The sequence below is a fragment of the Macaca fascicularis genome, chromosome 17 (assembly GCF_037993035.2).
Source record: "Macaca fascicularis isolate 582-1 chromosome 17, T2T-MFA8v1.1".
In the NCBI taxonomy this organism is placed as follows: Eukaryota; Metazoa; Chordata; class Mammalia; order Primates; family Cercopithecidae; genus Macaca; species Macaca fascicularis.
Window position 1 is genome coordinate 64,025,783 of NC_088391.1, and position 21,144 is coordinate 64,046,926.

General features: G+C 40.3%; 1 protein-coding gene across 1 annotated transcript; it reads left to right on the forward strand.

Annotated features, from left to right (window-relative positions):
- Window positions 1–1,282: 1,282 nt before the first annotated feature.
- On the forward strand, window positions 1,283–20,211 carry KLF5 (KLF transcription factor 5). The gene is made up of 4 exons (XM_005585996.4): window positions 1,283–1,868; window positions 4,129–5,002; window positions 5,796–5,855; window positions 18,384–20,211. The coding sequence occupies exons 1-4, from the start codon at window positions 1,608–1,610 to the stop codon at window positions 18,560–18,562; spliced, it is 1,374 nt and encodes a 457-aa protein (XP_005586053.1). The 5' UTR covers window positions 1,283–1,607; the 3' UTR covers window positions 18,563–20,211.
- Window positions 20,212–21,144: the final 933 nt, after the last annotated feature.

A 21,144-nucleotide genomic window follows, 5' to 3' on the forward strand; every position in this document is an offset into this window, starting at 1 on the left:
GTCGTATATGTAAAACTGTCTAATGGTATACTGTGCTGTCAACATATGTACATTTGTAGTAATATCACAAGCATTTTTATTGCAGTTTATTGTTCCGTCCTCCCAATAAGCCAGATAAAATCATGTACAAGAACATTAAGGATTAAGGGAAGTGGTTTCCTTAGGTGATTCCTGGCAAAAATTCACCCTCCCATTATAACAACATAGTAAATGGACGGTAATATATTTGGCTATTACCTTCCAACAAATTTGGATTCCCAGTTTTCAGTGTCTATGTGTCTATGTTTGTGGCTTTCTGGTTGTCTCTTCGTAGGAAAAGGTGCCACAATGTGAGGTAAATGTGCTAGGTTTCTGTTTTGTAAATATTAAAGTCCATTTTTTTAACATACAGTGCTAGCAAAAATAAGTCAAAGATGTAATGTCTATTTAAGTACACATTTGAGCCAGTCGTGCTTAAATTAGATTCCATGCTTCGGCTAGAATCAACATGGCTTAAATATTAGAAACTTCAAAATTCATGTGGCCCAAGCCCTCCTCCCCACACACGGATAGGAGGTACAAATGTGTGGGAAAACGTCTAGCAATTAAAATCCTGAAGGAGTGGGAAAAACTCAGGCTTTTATGCGAGGATTTGAAAATAACGCTTCCCATCAAATCTTTTATTCAGGCATTCTGAATTTGCCTTGTTAAATGGATACAGTCACTGCTAAAGATACATGAGACAAGAGCTGTTTTAAATTTGTTTATCACACCGCCCCTAGTTTTCTGCTAAAGAGAAGTATATTTCGGATATTTAAAAGTACACACTCATTAGACAAATCTCTAAAAGCCTCAGCGCCCCCACCTAGCTGCCTTCTGGGTTTCAGCTTTTGAGTTTCAGGTCCTTGCACAACACCTAAGACGTGCAATACTCTTTTTCTTCCTAATCCTGGCAGAGAACAGTGCGAAGAGCTCTCCCTCCGCGTCTCCACCCTAATTCCCCCTCTTCCCAGATTCCACCCGCTCCGCTACTTCCCTCCGCCCCCAGCTCCGCCAGCCCAATCTGTCAGAGAAGTTGTGTACAAACTGCGCGGCCGCCCTGCGCGCGAAGCTCGTGGCCCGAGAGGGGTGCGGTCGGGCCGGCGGAGGCGGGGCCCTGGCTGCCTCTCTCCCTGCTCATAGGCTGGCCGCTCAGGCCCGGCCGGCCTTGAGGCCTCGGGATTCGCGGCGGCGCTGCCAATCAGGCGAGCGGGCCCCGCCCCCCCGGAGTTGGGTGAAATAGAGGCGGGCGTCAAGTGTCAGTAGTCGTGGGGCAGGTACGCGCGCTCGCAGTTCTCTCGCTGAGGTCGGCGGTGGCGGGAGCGGGCTCTGGAGAGCCTGAGAGCGCAGTGGGGCGGGGCGGGAGAAAGTGGCCGCCCGTAGGACGTTGGCGTTTACGTGTGGAAGAGCGGAAGAGTTTTGCTTTTCGTGCGCGCCTTCGAAAACTGCCTGCCGCTGTCTGAGGGGTCCACCCGAAACCTCTCCCCTCCTCCGACCGCAGCCCCGCACCGAGCTCGCCGCCCCAAGCCAGGGTGGGCGAGGTGGGAAGTGCGCCCGACCCGCGCCCGGAGCCGCGCTCCCGAGTGCCCATGGCTACGCGGGTGCTGAGCATGAGCGCCCGCCTGGGACCCGTGCCCCAGCCGCCGGCGCCGCAGGACGAGCCCGTGTTCGCGCAGCTCAAGCCCGTGCTGGGCGCCGCAAATCCGGCCCGCGACGCGGCGCTCTTCCCTGGCGAGGAGCTGAAGCACGCGCACCACCGCTCGCAGGCGCAGCCCGCGCCCGCGCAGGCCCCGCAGCCGGCCCAGCCGCCCGCTGCCGGCCCGCGGCTGCCTCCCGAGGAGCTAGTCCAGGTAGGAAGAGCCGCTCCCCTCCCACCACTGCACTCCCGGGCCCGGGCGTGTCCCGTCGCTGCGACGCGCGGGCGACAGGGGCCGCTCCAGGCTGGGGCGTGCGTCGGGGCGCACCGGAGCCGGTGCTGGGTGGGCAGCCCCGCCCTGCACGCCTGGCCGGGGACCCGCGTTTCGCTGAGAGTAAATGAGGGGTCGGGAGGGGGGAAGGATAGAGGGGAATCTGCCCCGGCGGCTTGGCCTGGGAGAGATCAGAGGGAGGGAACTGGGTGCTCACACGCACCTTAGTTGTTTTTCTTACACTTGAGGGACGAAACCTTGTACCTTACGCTCAGTTTTACTTAAATTACGTCTTCACCTTTACCGCTCCCCAGTGCCAAGGCATTGGAGCTCCCCCATCCCCATCGTCTCGGGTTAAGTAGAAACGCAAATTGGGGTGCTGGGGAGAGGTTGCTCAAGATTTCATAGCCGGTGGCTCAACCTGCTTTAGAAGCGATCGCGGGCCGCGTTTGGAAAATGAGAGTTAGGAAAGCTAAGGTTGTGTTGGAGCGCTTATTTTTCCTTAAAAAAAAAAAAAAGACCGGGGGTGTTGTTTTCTTCGTGTGCGCGTAAATTTCCTCCCGGAGCCGCGTTGAAAGCTGGCAGTTGGCTTTTACACTTGCCCAGCAGCCGAATTAGAGCAACCGCCTGTTTCTTTCGCCCACGCAGGGAGTCATATAGCCCAGAAAAAAACTTCCCGGGACTTTTAGCCTGTCCCAAGGAAAAAAAAATTGGAAACATACCCACATGCAAACAGCTGGAAGAGCTAAAATCAGAAACCACTAACCGCCGCGGGAGCGCAGTGCACGAAAGGGTTTAGTTCAGTTTATTTCAAGACACTTCATTTAGTAGCCCTTTGGCGTATCGCATATTTGCTACCCAGCGCCTACTCCGTGGGGTCTGTCAGGGTCCTGCTGTGAGAGGGCAGTGGCATTTGTCAGAGATGTGACTCACATGACGTGAGCGTTAATTTTTATTTTTAAATCGTGTCTATCCGGGAAACCCCGTCCGGATCCACACCAAGGTCCGAGATGAAACGCATTTGAAATGAAGTAGTAGCAGAAAATGACTGTCTTATTTACCGATTAAGGTGCCAAGCTAATACTATGCGCCATTCCATCTAGTTGGTTATCTTATCTTTCGAAATTTCCTTTTTCAGTGTTAAAAAATGTAGGCTTAAGTTATACTAGGAGAGAAGATAGCTGGAAAAAGCTTGAGGCGACTTGTTACAAGCTGATTTAAAAGCCTAGAAAAGAGATCATCGTTTGAAAAGTATTTGGTTATTTCAGTTTGTCAATTTTCTGCTCTGGAGGCACAAGAAGATAAGGGATGACTGAGCTTTTTACAGAGTCGGGGGGAATGTAGCATTGGCCCACTGAGGAGGACATGATAAATGTTTTGCTGATGACTGTGCTAGGGATACAGCAGCCTCCCCACCCACGGGCTCCTTAGCAGCACTCTAGCGAGGGAGTGATTTTCCCCTAGGTAATTAAAGATCTGTTTTAGATAGGGGTATGAATAGGAACATTTCATTATCATATTAACCAATTACAGGATCTGCTGATTAAAATCAACCTTTAGGTCAAATATTGAATGTGAAATTGTTTTGTTTCAGTGGATACAAGGTTTTGCTTAGAACATTGTATTTCTCATTGAACTGTAAACAAGAAAAGACACAGAAGTAGCCAAAGAATATTTTTTATATTACTTTTGAAGTGTCTAGCCAAATAAACCTTTGCAATATTTTAAAGGTTTGCATAGTTTTTTCTGTAAAAAAACAAAACAAAACAAAAAACACGCTTTTTAATGTTTATGACTTAAACAGAATTGAGGTAGTTTGGCAACATTTCAATAGTGTACTCTAATTGCAAATTTAACTGTGTAATGGGGCAGGGAATCCTGCTTGTACAGGGGTGATACCTTGTTATTGCATCAGAAAGGAATGTTTTCAGTTTGCTTTCTTTTTTTTTCTTGATTTGCGTCTTTCACTTTTGGGGGTGATTGGGGGAGCAGTTTTACCAGTTACACAGTTTCATAAGGTTTTGGTCAACCAATTATTACACAATCGACAAAATAAGCCTGATATGTTTATAAGCAACACTGAGGAGTTTGCCCGAGTACCTTATACAGGGATTGGGGTAATTTTTAGTAGGCGCCGATTGTTTGTCCTTCCCAAGATGGTGAATCAGGTGGATTATGCATGTTTGTATCTCTTCTTTTTTAGACAAGATGTGAAATGGAGAAGTATCTGACACCTCAGCTTCCTCCAGTTCCTATAATTCCAGAGCATAAAAAGTATAGACGAGACAGTGCCTCAGTCGTAGACCAGTTCTTCACTGACACTGAAGGGTTACCTTACAGTATCAACATGAACGTCTTCCTCCCTGACATCACTCACCTGAGAACTGGCCTCTACAAATCCCAGAGACCGTGCGTAACACACATCAAGACAGAACCTGTTGCCATTTTCAGCCACCAGAGTGAAACGACTGCCCCTCCTCCGGCCCCGACCCAGGCCCTCCCTGAGTTCACCAGTATATTCAGCTCACACCAGACCGCAGCTCCAGAGGTGAACAATATTTTCATCAAACAAGAACTTCCTACACCAGATCTTCATCTTTCTGTCCCTCCCCAGCAGGGCCACCTGTACCAGCTACTGAATACACCGGATCTAGATATGCCCAGTTCTACAAACCAGACAGCAGCAATGGACACTCTTAATGTTTCTATGTCAGCTGCCATGGCAGGCCTTAACACACACACCTCTGCTGTTCCGCAGACTGCAGTGAAACAATTCCAGGGCATGCCCCCTTGCACATACACAATGCCAAGTCAGTTTCTTCCACAACAGGCCACTTATTTTCCCCCGTCACCACCAAGCTCAGAGCCTGGAAGTCCAGATAGACAAGCAGAGATGCTCCAGAATTTAACCCCACCTCCATCCTATGCTGCTACAATTGCTTCTAAACTGGCAATTCACAATCCAAATTTACCCACCACCCTGCCAGTTAACTCACAAAACATCCAACCTGTCAGATACAATAGAAGGAGTAATCCCGATTTGGAGAAACGACGCATCCACTACTGCGATTACCCTGGTATGTGCTCTTACCTGGTTGAAGCATCAATAGGTTGTGTGTGTGTGTGTGTGACTTTAAAATGGCAATTGAATAAATTGCAGTTTTTAATTCTAAATTAAGTGCCCCAGAAAGAGATTAAAGTAGGGTAGGGGAAAATAAGGTTTGGTAGTGAAGTGGAGGTTGTAGGCAGCTAGCGTGATGGTAGGTACAAGACTGTCTACAGGATAGATTTAAGAATGGTTTTGATGGCATGTGAGCATATGCTCAGTTTTGAATGAGATACGTGGCCCAAAGTGTAAATTGAAGACAATACATGGAATAGATCTACAAGTTACTGGGAAAGCTAGTTTATGATTAATACATGACAAAATTTATTGACTTTGATACATGATATGGCATGACGTGCTAAATGAAAAAACAAATGTGGGAGTACAGAAAATTACAGTCATCTTGGATAATGGCTTAGCATTGTCAGCTCTAGAGCCATTAAAATTTTCCAAAAAACATATAGTAACTCTTAAATTACGGAAGTACAGCACCTACTGGAATATAAACACAAATTTTCCATTTGTAGTTTGGCTTGATTATCTGCATTCTTTCCTGTTAAAGTGATACATAAAACAAATCACTTTATGCCTTTAACAGGGTAATGGGGGAGGACTCTTTAAAAAACTTTTAAATCTGAAGCTTCAAATAATCTCATCTAGCATGAGAGATTTCTTCTTTAAAGCCAGATTTTAAACACTGAATCATCAAATGTAAAGATTTCAAAAGGATCTCCAAAATGACATGCTGTTCTCCTTTATTTTAGGTTGCACAAAAGTTTATACAAAGTCTTCTCATTTAAAAGCTCACCTGAGGACTCACACTGGTATGTAATTTTCTTGTTAATTCTGTGAGTTGTGTAAATAGTGTAAGTGGTATTCATCCTTTTAAAAGCTAACACGTGTTTGATCTCTTCTTCTGTCAACTTTTTTTTTTTTTTTTTTTTTTTTAAATAAATAGCCTACCTTTTCAGCACGGGCTTGGCTCAGAATTCAGTTCCATGAGAAATCTGGTTCCAGGAAGGCCGGTGATGTTCCCTCACTAAGGCCTTCTTGCCCTGTCACCGCTCATAGAATTGATTACCCAAAAACGTAAACAACGATGTTTACTAATGGATTTTAAAACTTGTAATGGCAGTGTTTTGAAGAAAAAAAAAAAACTCATTTTCTTCCATAACACATAATTTTGCTCTGAGAAAGCCATTTTAAACTCATGTACAGCATAATTGGTGAAAACATTATCTTTAGTTTCACCTATAGGTTAAAATATCTGTGTTTAGTATGTTTTCTGTGCTTGATGAAAGGTAGGGCTGAAATTGCAGTGTTAAAATCAGGTGGTCAGAAATGGGTTAGAAGCCCCAGCCCAAACTTGGTATGTATGAGACACTTCATCTTTATTCTAGCTTACATTTCATTGTTGTTTACTTGTGCTTTTAAATTTAGCCACTCTACTTTTGTATTTGCAGTCACTTTTTTTTTGACACTGAGTGTTGCTCTGTCGCCAGGCTGTAGTGCAGTGTTGTGATCTCAGCTCACTGCAACCCCTGCCTCCCACGTTCAAGCGATTCTCCTGCCTCAGCCTCCTGAGTAGCTGGGATTACAGGCCCCCACCACCACGCCCAGCTGATTTTTGTATTTCTAGTAGAGATGGGGTTTCACCATGTTGGCCAGGCTGGTCTCAAACTCCTGACCTCTGCCTTGGCCTCCCAAAGTGCTGGAATTACAGGCGGAAGCCACTGCGCCCAATCAGCACTTTTAAGAACTTTTACATTTTAAAATTATATCAGAAGCCATTTTAAGATGAAACCAGGTGGCATACTTTAAAGGCCCCCAAATACTCCAAATATTTTCAAATATATAGATGGTTACTAATTGCGATTTTCTTGAAAGAGCAGCCCTAAAGGAAAGAACTTACATAAAGTGATTGTTTTTTTCCCTCAATAAATACAGCCTTACCTAAAGTTCAAAGAATAAGTTTGCTAATAAAAGCAATGACCTAGCAAAATGTATTATTCCATCATTGCTATGGAAACCAAAGTATTCAACAGTTCCTTTGAATGGGTTGTTGGATTAGTGTGAGGACTTGAATCTCCCCAGGCTAGATGTTACTATGGAAATTGAGTTTTGATAAATGAAGTAGTTATCTCTAACTGCTGCATTAAAAAGTAAAAGCCTTTGAACAAAGGTCAGTGCTGAGATAGAGCCCTAAGAGGAATATGGTTGCAGACATTTTGTATGCATGTTAGGAAGCATTGCTTGATATCCCAGTGATAAACACTACTTATTAAAATCTGATGACAGTGTAGTAGATTCCAGGGCTTTCTGAGAAACTGCTTTTAAGGAAAAGACATCTTTTGTATTTATCTATGAAATGAGCAGGCTGTTTTGGCCTGAGGTTTTTGCATAGAGACAAACTGATTACATAAGAGGAAGGATCCTTCATAAGCAGCCCAAGGTAGAAATTTTTATAGTTAAACACAAATGAATTAAGCATGTTATAAAAACTCCAACTTAAAGTTTTCAAGATACAAATGACAAGTGCCAGTAAAATATTCCATATAGTAATACCAAAATGTCCTTTTACAGAATATAAATGGAAATATAAAGACATTTGAGCTGTTGTTTTTTTCTCTTGGAAGTCCTTGAAACAAGAGATAGGAGGGAACACATTTTCATGGGGTTAAAGTCTCCTCATAAAAGAGCACAATTGCATATAACGATGTAATCAGCTACTTATTGCAGGGATGTAGTCAAACCCATATCTGAATAGCCTTTCACCCCCTGTCAGGGTTTAGTGCCCTGAATGCTTATACCTGCGATTCAGGAACTTGACCTGCTGGCAGATACATTTAATCGTGGGTTGTCTTAACAGTGCTTGTACTAATAAAAACAGACCAAAAAGAAGGCCTGGTTTGGGTCCCTTGCATCAGCTTTTTCACCTGACCATAAACATTGTGGCCTTCAACATCTAATGAATGAGAACATGTAATCCAGTTTAATAAAGTTTTGTTTGATAGTCTTTCAAATGCCTTGGGGAGGGTTTGTAGCAGACTTGTTCATCTGGCTAAACCTGTTCTTGGGTAATCATAGAGCATTGAGGTTGTTTTCTCCTCATTTCTAGTTTCTAGACAATGCCTTTTAAAATTACCTGTTCTCTCATTGCATCCTCCCCACCCATGCCCGCCTGTTGTTTTTAAATTAATGTGTCTGAAGCCAGCAAAGGTGTTTTTTCTTTTTTTTTCTTCCCTTTAAGGCCCAGGTGGAACAGTTAGAACAGTTTTTCTAAATTAATTCTCTTATATAATAGCTTTTTTGGGTTTTCTTTCTGTCCTCCTCCTCCCTCTTGGACCATTTATCAGAGGACTTTAAAAACCACACAACAGTTGTATTTGATGACATAAAATACTCTTTAAATGATTGCCGTTTTACAGGCAGAATGTGAAGCACCCTAGCATTTCTTTGGAAAATAATTGTAATTGCTTTAAAATGTCAAGTTACCTTATGTTTTAAAAATAATTTAAGCAATGAAAACAGCCTACATCTGAGTGTAATTACTTCTTCCAGATTTTTAGATTGTAAATGCTTCTTTAACTTGGGTTGCAAATTGAACCTAAGCAAATAATAGTCTTAACAAAACAGAACTTTTAAAGTAATCTGAGATGACAGAGTAGATGATATATCAGTTTCTTAAACCAGAAGTATAGCATTCAAGTCTTCTAAGTTCATATACTTTGATTTCTTTATCAGGACATCACATATAAATAATACAAAGTTCTGTCGTCTTTGTGTGATTAGACAATACTGGAAACATAATTTGCTTCTATTCTAGAGAATAATTATATTTATTTACATCTGTACATACATAATATAGCATAAGGCCTGTAGAAGCACCCCTTACAGATGTGGATGTTTGCATGTGTTATTTGTAATATGTGTGTGTATACATTTATGCCTTTGGTGAGAAATAATTATGACTGCTTCTAGGCAACAATGTCAATGAGTGGTATATTTCCAATTCAAAATACTTGTACTTTTAACAGCATTTAAATGAACTTTCTACTGAAGTTTATATGCTTCATGATGTCTACAAGGGGTGGAACACATTGCCATCACTCTAAAGTTGTTCCCAAGTACCTAAGAGTCACATACTGTTTTGTCTTTATAAATCAACATGACTGATGCACTGTCTGTTGCAGCCAGTATTACATGGTGACATACCTTACTTTTTTCTTTAATATCATAATGAATATTTAAAATAATGTCAAGTTTGCAAAGGTTTGAGGCCGAAAGAAGTTAAAATCAGTAGGAAAAAATATTGACTGTATCCTCAAACAAAACTTTGTAGAAATTTAAAAAGTTCTTTCTGGAGAAAACATTCTGAAAAAGTAAGCCACGAACTCAACACAGAATGTTTGAAGTCCTAGCGGTTCTCTTCATGTGCGTGGATATGCACTTAACTTTAGAGAATATGCTAAAGCTGTTGGGAAATCAGGGTACGGTAACGTTTCTAGATTTTTTTTTTCCCCCAGTTTCAGCTATCTGGAACAGGGCAGGAAATTAGCATTTGTACAAAGAAAGTCTTTGAACAACGCACACACTTGGCTCAAGTATTCCTCAGACCCAGACTCCGTGTGCTGCCTATTCTGTGTATACTAAGTGATCCCAGAGTGGTTTACTAGAGATTGACAGTGGAAAAGGACAATTTGAAACATGCCCATAAGAGAAAATGGAAACATTGTACAAATAACATAGGAACACAAAATGGACTTTTTTTTTTTTTTTTGTGAGATGAAGTCTCGCTCTTGTCCCCAGGCTGGAGTGCAATGGTGTGATCTCGGCTCACTGCAACCTCCACCTCCTGGGTTCAAGCGATTCTCCTGCCTCAGCCTCCCGAGTAGCTGGGATTACAGGTGCCTGCCACCACGCCTGGCTAATTTTTGTATTTTTAGTACAGACGGGGTTTCACCATGTTGGCCAGGCTGGTCTTGAACTCCTGAGCTAGGTGATCCACCGGCCTCAGCCTCCCAAAGTGCTGGGATTACAGGCGTAAGCCACTGCCTGGCGCACAAAATGGACTCTTAAAGCACTGTGTTCAAGATTCCCTGTTTAGGAAAGAGTTCCACATTAAGTCCTGGAAAGACTTTTTAGTGGAAGCCCGGTTTGTAAAGGGGTTACATTCCCATTTTCTGCCTTACTGTCTTTTGCAGAAGACTTTATTGCCTACTGACGTGTGTAGTAAGATGTTATTAGGTATACTTTATATAAATCTCTACTTGAGATTTGCTGCTGAATATATTGAGTTTCAGTTTGGGTACTAAAAAATCCTTAGGTATGAATTTCTTTTCTAGGGCCTGGCGCAGTGGCTCACACCTGTAATTCTAGTACTTGGGAGGCCGAGGCAGGTGGATCACCTGAATTCAGGGGGGGGTTCGAGACCAGCCTGGCCAACATGGTGAAACCCCATCTCCACTAAAAATACAAAAATTAGCCAGGTGTGGTGGCACATGCCTGTAGTCCCAGTTACTCAGGAGGCTGAGGCAAGATACTTGCTTGAACCCAGGAGGTAGAGGTTGCGGTGAGCTGAGATCATGCCACTGCACTCCAGCCTGAGCTACAGAGTGAGACTCCATTTCAAAAAAAAAAATTTCCTTTCTAGGTCTTTGCTCCAAAGTCATTTTTCATGGAATATATTAAGTATAGCTTTTGATTTTAAAATCTCAATAATATTTGGCTGGGCCTGGTGGCTCACACCTGTAATCCTAGCTCTTTGGGAGGCAGAGGCAGGTGGATCACCTGAGTTCAGGGGTTCGAGACCAGCCTGACTAACAGTGAAACCCTGTCTCGACTAAAAATACAAAAATTAGCTGGGCATGGTGTCTCATGCCTATAGTCCCAGCTACTTGGGAGGCTGATGCAGTAAACTCGTTCGAACCCAGGAGGTGGAGGTTGCGATGAGCTGAGATCATGTCACTACACTCCAGCCTGGACAACAGAGCGAGACTCTGTCTCAAAAAAATAAAATAATAATAATCGATAATATTGACAATAAAGATATTTTCATTGTAGGTACTTACTAAAAGGAACATTCAATGTTCTGAACATTAGTTACTTTTTTATTTTTTTGTGGAACTGTGGGAACAGGGTAAAAGGCTTTTTAGGAAAACTGTATACAAAGGTTTTCACTTTGGGCCTTAATGGATGGAGATCTTACAATGTGAATCGAGAAATATATTAATAGTGGTTACATGTGTAACCTGTTTTATTGGTAGAGGTAACCCAGGCAAAAACTTTTTTCAGGAAGAGATTTAGGACTCAATGGTTTTTTGAGTCTCTATTTGAAACCTATTTCAGAGGAAGTATCACATTTGTGTTAGATTAGATTTTATTAAACATTCTTTTCATTCTTTTCAATTTTTTCATTTGCAGCTTTGAAATTTATTTTCTGTATTGATAATTTCAAACAGAATTTTTTTTTTTTTAAGTAGTAGCTTAAGAGACTTGCTGGTTCAGACCCCAGGAAAGGTATTTATGAGCATGAAAGCTCTTAGAAGCAATTTCTTTTTAATGACTCACTGGGAAGATTAAACTTTGCTTTTAGGACTTGTTCTTTCATCTGAAAAACATTTACATAGGAAATTGATTAAACATTGTTTAGAGATGATAAAGCTTATCAAAGGTTAAGAAGTATAATTTGATTCAGCAAATATTTTTTACTGGTTTTGTGGAGAATCCAAATACGAATAATCTCTTCTTGCCCTTTTATTCTTAACCTAGTGGGAGAAGATCGTTCATAAATAGACTAAATAGAATTGCTGGAGTGGAGATAGAAGTAATTAGTCTTGAAAGTAGAGAGTAATGTTTTTAAAAAATAATAATACAGTCACCCAAGAATTTGTCAGATATTTTTGGTCCTATAGAATGTAGTAGCTGTTTACTTGATGACCTACATCATTTCTGGTGAAAGATTAGAAATAATGTGTCCTACTTTAGTAAAAGTATCTCCGTAGCAGCGTTCCTAGTCTGTTAGCCAGTATTATTTATATTCAAAGATCTCAAACAACAGCTCTTACTAAGGATAAATTACAGTTTTAGAAGGACACAGTAGGTAACTTTTACCAAAAAATATCTATACAGAAGAAGAAATTTATTTTTGGCTACTTTATGAAAAGGTAAACCTTTACGAGTTGGGAGGAGACCTACTAGTCAGGGTCACCATGTGAAGTGCAAATTAAAGGGAAAGTTATCTAGTACTCATTCCATACTGGGAAAATATGAAAATAGAGGATTTTTCTGTTTTGCTTCCCAAAAAAAGGTGAAATTCTTCGACACTTTTTAATGTCAGTGTGAACTCCCATAGTAAGAAAGTGAATCCGAGTGTTGTCTTGTTGTCAGGAGACTTGAAGAATTGGTATTTCATTTCATTAACTCTATTAATGACGGGATAGTCTTCATAATGTTTACTGGGAACCCTGAGGAGAAGTAGCAGTAGTTCAGGAGTCCAGAGATTCCAGACATCTGCTAGGATGTAGACTGTAAGTGTAACCCCTGACATCGTGTTCCCACCTATTCCCTCTTTGGGTTTGGCAGATCAGTGCTTTCTGACCCTGGGAGAAGTCCCCTCACTGCCTTTGACCAGCACTAGGGCTCTAGTATGGCTTGGCTTTCCTGAAGTCCAGTCCAGTTCTACGTAGGAAAATTTGTTTATACAGAGTTTATTTATCCCTGTATAACTTCAGAATGGACAATAACTGATTCTGATTATTTTCTCCGGAAGAGGCTCAAAACATGGTTCTCACCTAAAAGCATATTATCTGATTACCCTCAGTGGTCCTAGGCAGGGCAAAGCCCTGCTGCAGGAGGGTCCACAGAAGAAGAAAAAGCTGACAGCCTCAAAAGAACCTTTTATGCCTTCCCTCCTTTTCATTAATCAGAATAACTGAGTTGTTTTCAAGATGCATTAGGGAAAGTGTGGCATTACAGCAGGAATAGAAGATAGTCTCTGCCCTTGAAGAACTTTAAAAGCTGGTTAAGGAGGCAAAATACAAGTATTCGAAGCCTTCCTAAAGCAGTATATGTGCAGGTGCAAATCGATAGCTCAACAGAAATTTAAGTGATGGGGATACAGAAAAGTGAAATGATTTCTCCTGGCCTGTTCAGAGGCTTTCTAGAAGGGGTGAGGTATCGGACTTTAAAGAAAGGGATAAACATGAATTGAGGAGAAAAGGAAAGGAATTCCTCTTTCATTGTTTTTTTTTTTTTTTTTGGTTTTTCGTTTTTTGGCAATCAGCTTCCCTAGGTTGAATGGGCACAATATTGATGGTGTTATCTGGTAAATAATTAGATGCATTTACAAATGCTAATCATACTAATCTTTGATATGGGCCTTCTGTTCCAAGTATAGGAAATCTGTGACAATGAGTTTTAATAGAAGGTGTTTGGATGGAAAATTACCGGCATAGATATAAAAATATCAATTAGTGAGCTAAAATCATCCTACTTTATCTCTTTTCTTAGATATCTAAATCATTCTCCTATGAATTTCTTTAATAAGTGTTTCCTATTTTTTTCCCTTTTGGTTTTTAGAAGCAAATCTAATAGCCTGTTTCAGAGACTAAATTTCGTAAGTCTCAAATGATGGGAAAAATCTAATTGTTATTGAATTGCATGAAAATATTTTTCTCTTGAAATAAGAGCTCATTTTGAGCTTCAAGGACTCTTAAGTTCTAAGAGTTTAGATTAGGTTGAAATAATTTATTCTACTTTAAAAGTTTACATTGTTTAGGTTCCCAGAACAAGATACAGATTTTTAAGTTCTTTGAGGCCAGAAACTAAGTCTTATTTGTGTTTTGCAAGGCATTTAGTACAAGTTACACCTTCAGTAATAAACAGTGACTTTAATTCTCATGGTATTTTAGTTTTTATTGATTGAGTTGTCTTTTAGTCACCAGAAAGGAAACCGATGTGCAAATTTGCTACAATAAACTTAAAAAAAATTATCTAAAATAACTTTTAAGATAAATATTTCCATCAGTGATTTTTGTTCTTTCGTTAGAAGAATCTATGTAGAACATTTTAGGGTAAGGCCTTGGTTTGAGTCTATTGAATGTGTTCAGCAGAGCAGAGAAACTTCCCATTCCATTGTGATAGGTTCAGAAGTCATTTTAAAATCTGTTCAGAGGGGGGAAAAAAAGACGATTTTCAGTTTGTTGCTGAGGATTTTTAAAATGGCTTACAAACGTGTTCCACTAACCCACTGAAATTCAGTTACCCTGGGGGAAAGGAGCTATTGTTAGGTGTTAGGTGATACCTGGGAATTGCCAATACCTGACTGAACAGTGCTCAGGACCCCGCAGGTCCCACAGAGGCTGGCTCTGCCAAGTTGTGCCCTGTGTTTCAGATCATCTGGGGTGCAAGGCCTGCTGTGATTCCATTAAGCCATTCCTTGGCTGACCTTCACAAGTGGCTTTAGAATATGGAAATAAATTTGAACAATATGTATGTGTTCCTTAAATCATTCAAAGAGAGTGTATTAGTGTTTGCTAATGGAAGATTTAAGTGGGACATTAAGGAAAAGTGGCAGACCGGGATTCTTAATGTGGAGCTCATCGTTTTGCTTCTAACTCACGGGGTTATTGTGAGGAAGCGAGAGAATGAGAAGCACCTCGCTCTGGAGTATGTGCTCCATGGCTGCTGGTGCCTGCTCCCTTTTCTTTTTGCTGGTAATGTTTCTGCTTAACATTTTTGTAAAGTATGTTAATGACTTTATCAGCATGGATAGTATGTATGTTTAACTTGAACATAGTTTTCAAAGATTAGAGATTCTAGCAAAATACTCCTGTAATTTAAAAACAGAATGAGAAAACACATACTTTGAGATAAAGTTGGAGCTTGTTTTCTGTGCTGTACAAACTTGTCACTTTTTTCTTTTTGCCTTTGGAAAGTTTCACATTAACAGCATGAGAACTTAAAAATACATTGATGTTGAAAGAGCTTAACTAAATATTTTAAATTGGTGGTATTGGAAAGAGATTCTGTAAAAATCCAATTAAACTTTTGAAAGCTCTATCCTGTTGAAATATAACTTAAAGGAAGTCAGTTTGGTTTCCCAGAAGTACTGTGCATAGTGTTTCTGGCTGAGGAAGAAAGGCCCAAGTCTGCTGTTTGGCCAGAAATTGGGTACCAGCTTCCTCTACGATGTTTTACTTGAATGGTGTTGACACTTGAACAAATCCCATAGAAACTGCCCCAAGTGGGGGATAGTTGTCCTTACTTTTATGGTAAGACTTGGCCCCAGTAACTAACATTCCAGACACTGGTAGTATTCTTGGCTGAATAATCTATAGATGTGCATAAATTGAGAGCAAAACCCCAAATGTTTTAGAAACTTTAATGGCTACCGTATTTCAAGCAATCAGTAAAGTAAACTTTAAAAAATACTGGTGCAGTTTATTGCTTCATAGCCAATAAAAATAGTGAACAAAAAGAGTCTAGTGTCCCTTGTTTCTTACATAAACTCTGAAAATTCAGTTCTGCTATTTAATTATTAAATTCAAAAGACTAGAATGATTTCTTTTAAAATTGGGAGCACTATAGGAATTTTTTTCCTTGTCTCAGACATCAGAAATAGCTTTTTCTTTCCATTAAATGACAGTAAAGGCCGGGCGCGGTGGCTCAAGCCTGTAATCCCAGCACTTTGGGAGGCCGAGACGGGTGGATCACGAGGTCAGGAGATCGAGACCATCCTGGCTAACACAGTGAAACCCCGTCTCTACTAAAAATACAAAAAACTAGCCGGGCGAGGTGGCGGGTGTCTGTAGTCCCAGCTACTCAGGAGGCTGATGCAGGAGAATGGCTTAAACCCAGGAGGCAGAGTTTGCAGTGAGCTGAGATCCGGCCACTGCACTCCAGCCTGGGCGACAGAGCGAGACTCCGTCTCAAAAAAAATAAATAAATAAAAAAAATAAAAAAAATAAAAATAAATGACAGTAAAGTATTTAACCAATATGTTTGTTTCTGTGGTTTATTTTTCACAGGGAACAAAAACTAATAGTACTGTGCAAAATTATTTTTTGTGATGATTTACATCCATAAATGTGATATCTATATTTACTACTGGTGTTAAAATATTTTTATATATCAAATATTTTATGTGATTGTAAGTGCAAGAACGTGATCTATACTTTGTTTCATAAAAGGCTTGAATGTCTTAGGTTAAATTTCTGGTTCGAATTTCCTATGAGGGGAGGAAAAATTCTAGAATTGAGATGTGCGTTTTTAAAGTGGATTGATAGGAATCAGAAAGGGAATTAAAACCAAAACTGTCTGAGTCAGAGGCAGAGGAGAGAAGAGAGGAAGTATGGCACAGCAGTTCCATACCATGGGAAATGCAGGTGAAATCTGAAGGGAAGGAAATTGGGACCACTTTCATGTGGTCTGTTTTGGCACTTTCTTCTTTGTCCCTATGGGATTTTGTCTGAGAGTCAGAGTGGTTATCAGGACAACGAAAATATTAACCACAAATTGTAGAAATCTCAGTTGATGAGGACAGGGTCTTTTAAAGTTTAGACTGACTTAGTTAATCCTACAACTTCCTGAACATGATACTGCTAAATTAGGCAGAAAGGTTGTGCAGTTTCTGTTTCGTCAGAACTAAACAAGTGTTCAAAGCAACTCTGAGGTTGCTCCCTCTCAGAAGAAAAGATTTTTGTAAGAGAGTTTAAGAGGTAAAAAGGTATCTGTATAAAACTCAGCAGTAAGCCAATAATACTTTAATGTACAAATTTATCTCACAAATTCTTATCAAAAAAATAAAATTCATAGAAAATCATAAAATCATAAATGTAGGAACTGCTAGTTAATGCTCACTGAAAGAACGTTTTGGTATTTATTCCTACTGGAATACATGATCTCCAGTAGGATTCATTCACCAACAGTGAATTAAGACTACATTATGAATATTTAGTAGTTTTGAAAGTTAAACAGCTGGCAAACTTTGGAGAGCATTAGGAATAATATACATTACAGGATGGGAGGGAGGAACATACCAACTCACTACTCAAGGGAAGAGAACTGTGGACGAATGGAATGGGTAGGTTGAACAATTTCAGACTTTTAGAGGTATATTACACATGTAAGCTCCATGAGGCCAGCCATTTTTATTTTGTTAACCGTTGTATCGCAAGTATTTGGGACAGTTCCTGGCCTATAATTTTTTTTTTTTTTTTTTTTTTTTTTTTTTTTTTTTTTTTGAGACGGAGTCTTGCTCTGTTGCCCAGGCTGGACTGCAGTGGCCGGATCTCAGCTCACTGCAAGCTTCGCCTCCCGGGTTTACGCCATTCTCCTGCCTCAGCCTCCCGAGTAGCTGGGACTACAGGCGCCCGCCACCTCGCCCGGCTAGATTTTTGTATTTTTTAGTAGAGACGGGGTTTCACCGTGTTAGCCAGGATGGTCTCGATCTCCTGACCTCGTGATCCGCCCGTCTCGGCCTCCCAAAGTGCTGGGATTACAGGCTTGAGCCACCGCGCCCGGCCCCTGGCCTATAATTGATGCTTGGCGAATTGTTTATAGAATGAATTTTGGGCGCAACACTTGACAAAGGAAAACTAAATACAAGTCAACAAATGTCACAGTTGTTACAGTTGTTTCATGGTCTAACCTTTTTACCAGTGTGAAGTTATCAGTACCAGAGTGTTTTGCTTCAGTCTGCAAAAAGAGGGTGTGAAGATGTGTGTGAATCTCAAAAAGTGAATGCCCTAATAGTCCATTTTGGAGGCCATGTGTTCAAGTGAACTGATTTATGAGCTGCAAGCTTCAACCTGGCTAATTTAGAAACATCTAATACCAGTTTCTGGTTAAGCAATTGTGGTACATGAAATTCATTGTATAGGTGATTCGTGCAACAGCTTCTGAATTTTTTCCTCCCTCATCCACCTTACAGCCATTAGTCCTATAATAATTTAATTTGGGTTTGTTGGTATAGAAACTGTATTTGCACAATAATGATAAAGCCACTCAGGCTCATCTAGTCATTTCCTGGATTTATGTGTGTAGGAGTACATAAAAATAAGGGCACTGAATCATTTCGCATTTGCCTAAAATTGCTTTTCTTCAGTTGTTCAAAGGTACACAAAATGCTTTTTTCTTTATAAGGTAAAAAATACTTGGAGGTTATAAGAAATAACTCTTAACTAGCTTACTCTGTGTGGCTTTGATATGTATTTACTCATAATGGAATTCATGAGCTTTCCTTCCTTCGCTTGGCCAAGATTTTTTTTCTTTGAAATTCCTTCTCCAGTGTTATCTAGGATGTTTGCATTACAAGCAGGCCGCCTCACCTCCTTTGTTTGTTGTCACAGGTGAAAAGCCATACAAGTGCACCTGGGAAGGCTGCGACTGGAGGTTCGCGCGATCGGATGAGCTGACCCGCCACTACCGGAAGCACACAGGCGCCAAGCCCTTCCAGTGCGGGGTGTGCAACCGCAGTTTCTCGCGCTCCGACCACCTGGCCCTGCACATGAAGAGGCACCAGAACTGAGCGCTGCCCATGCCACCCGACCCGTTCCAGGTCCCCGGGCTCCCTTTCAAACAACAAACCTAACTGTTCCTATATATATATATATAAAAAAAAAAAAAGAAAAGAAAACAACAAAAACTGGAAATGTATATTTTGTATATTTGAGAAAACAGGGAATACATTGTATTAATACCAAAGTGTTTGGTCATTTTAAGAATCTGGAATGCTTGCTGTAATGTATATGGCTTTACTCAAGCAGATCTCATCTCATGACAGGCAGCCACATCTCAACATGGGTAAGGGGTGGGGGTGGAGGGGAGTGTGTGCAGCATTTTTACCTAGGCACCGTCATTTAATGTGACAGTGTTCAGTAAACAAATCAGTTGGCAGGCACCAGAAGAAGAATGGATTGTATGTCAAGATTTTACTTGGCATTGAGTAGTTTTTTTCAATAGTAGATAATTCCTTAGAGGTATACAGTGTACCTGGCAATTCACAAATAGCCATTGAACAAATGTGTGGGTTTTTAAAATATATATACATATATGAGTTGCCTATATTTGCTATTCAAAATTTTGTAAATATGCAAATCAGCTTTATAGGTTTATTACAAGTTTTTTAGGATTCTTTTGGGGAAAAGTCATAATTCTTTTGAAAATAACCGTAAATACACTTACAGTTAGAATTTGTGGTAAGATACCTCTCAACATTACCAAAATCATTTCTTTAGAGGGAAGGAATAATCATTCAAATGAACTTTAAAAAAGCAAATTTCATGCACTGATTAAAATAGGATTATTTTAAATACAAAAGGCGTTTTATATGAATTATAAACTGAAGAGCTTAAAGATAGTTACAAAATACAAAAGTTCAACCTCTTACAATAAGCTAAACGCAATGTCATTTTTAAAAAGAAGGACTTATGATGTCGTTTTCACATATGACAATGTTGCATTTACGATGCAGTTTCATGTACCGAAACGTTGAATTGATGCAGTTTTCATATATCAAGATGTTCGCTCCTGCAGTACTGTTGGTTAAATGACAATTTATGTGGATTTTGCATGTAATATACAGTGAGACACAGTAATTTTATCTAAATTACAGTGCAGTTTAATCTCTTAATACTGACTCAGTGTCTGCCTTTAAATATAAATGATATGTTGAAAACTTAAGGAAGCAAGTGCTACATATATGCAATATAAAATAGTAATGTGATGCTGATGCTGTTAACCAAAGGGCAGAATAAATAAGCAAAATGCCAAAAGGGGTCTTAATTGAAATGAAAATTTAATTTTGTTTTTAAAATATTGTTTATCTTTATTTATTTTGTGGTAATATAGTAAGTTTTTTTAGAAGACAATTTTCATAACTTGATAAATTATAGTTTTGTTTGTTAGAAAAGTTGCTCTTAAAACATGTAAATAGATGACAAACGATGTAAATAATTTTGTAAGAGGCTTCAAAATGTTTATACGTGGAAACACACCTACATGAAAAGCATAAATTGGTTGCTGTTTTGCTTCTTTTTCCCTCTTATTTTTGTATTGTGGTCATTTCCTATGCAAATAATGGAGCAAACAGCTGTATAGTTGTAGAATTTTTTGAGAGAATGAGATGTTTATATATTAACGACATTTTTTTTTGGAAAATAAAAAGTGCCTAAAAGATGTATGTTGTGCTTTTCTTCTTTACCTGCAATAAAGGGTCTGATCAGGGCAGTTAGTGAGAAATCAATTCCACACATTTGTAGAAGAGCCACAGTGAACCTGTATGTACTTAAGACAGGGATTTATTTTTTGAGACGGAGTCTCGCTCTGTCACCCAGGCTTGAGTGCGGTGGCGCTCACTGCAACCTCCGCCTCCCAGGTTCAAGTGATTCTCCTGCCTCAGCCTCCCGAGTAGCTGAGATTACAGGCGTACGCCACCACGCCTGGCTAATTTTTGTATTTTTAGTAGAGACAGGGTTTCACCATATTGGCCAGTCTGGTCTTGTGAACGCCTGACCTCGTGATCCACTCGCCTCAGCCTCCCAAAAGTGCTAGGATTACAGGCATGAGCCACTGCGCCCAGCTGGGGGATTTATTTTTTAAATATAATTGGCATAAAGGGAGTCACAATTCACGAATTTGGCCACATAATGCATGAGACCACCGTCAGCATCCTTGGTTGAAAACAGCATACAGTTAACTTGCATGTCCTAGTCTGGAGATTTTGTCGTCAGAGGAAAGCAAAGCAAGAATTGGTGTAACAGTTAAAAAAAAATTTATAATTTGGTTTTATTCCGCAGCAACAAGTACACCTAGAACCTACATCTTGGTTTCTTTTTTTTTTTTTTTTTCTTTTTTTTGAGACTATCACACAGGCTGGAGTGCAGTGGCGTAATCTTGGCTCACAGCAACCTCCACCTCTGGTTCAAGGGATTGTCTTGCTTCAGCCTTCTGAGTAGTTGGGGTTACAGGCACGTACCACCATGCCCAGCTAATTTTTGTATTTTTTGTAGACATGGGATTTCACCATGTTGGCCAGGCTGGTCTCAAACTCCTGACCTCAAGTGATCCACCCTCTTTGGCCTCCCAAAGCACTGGGATTACAGGTTTCAG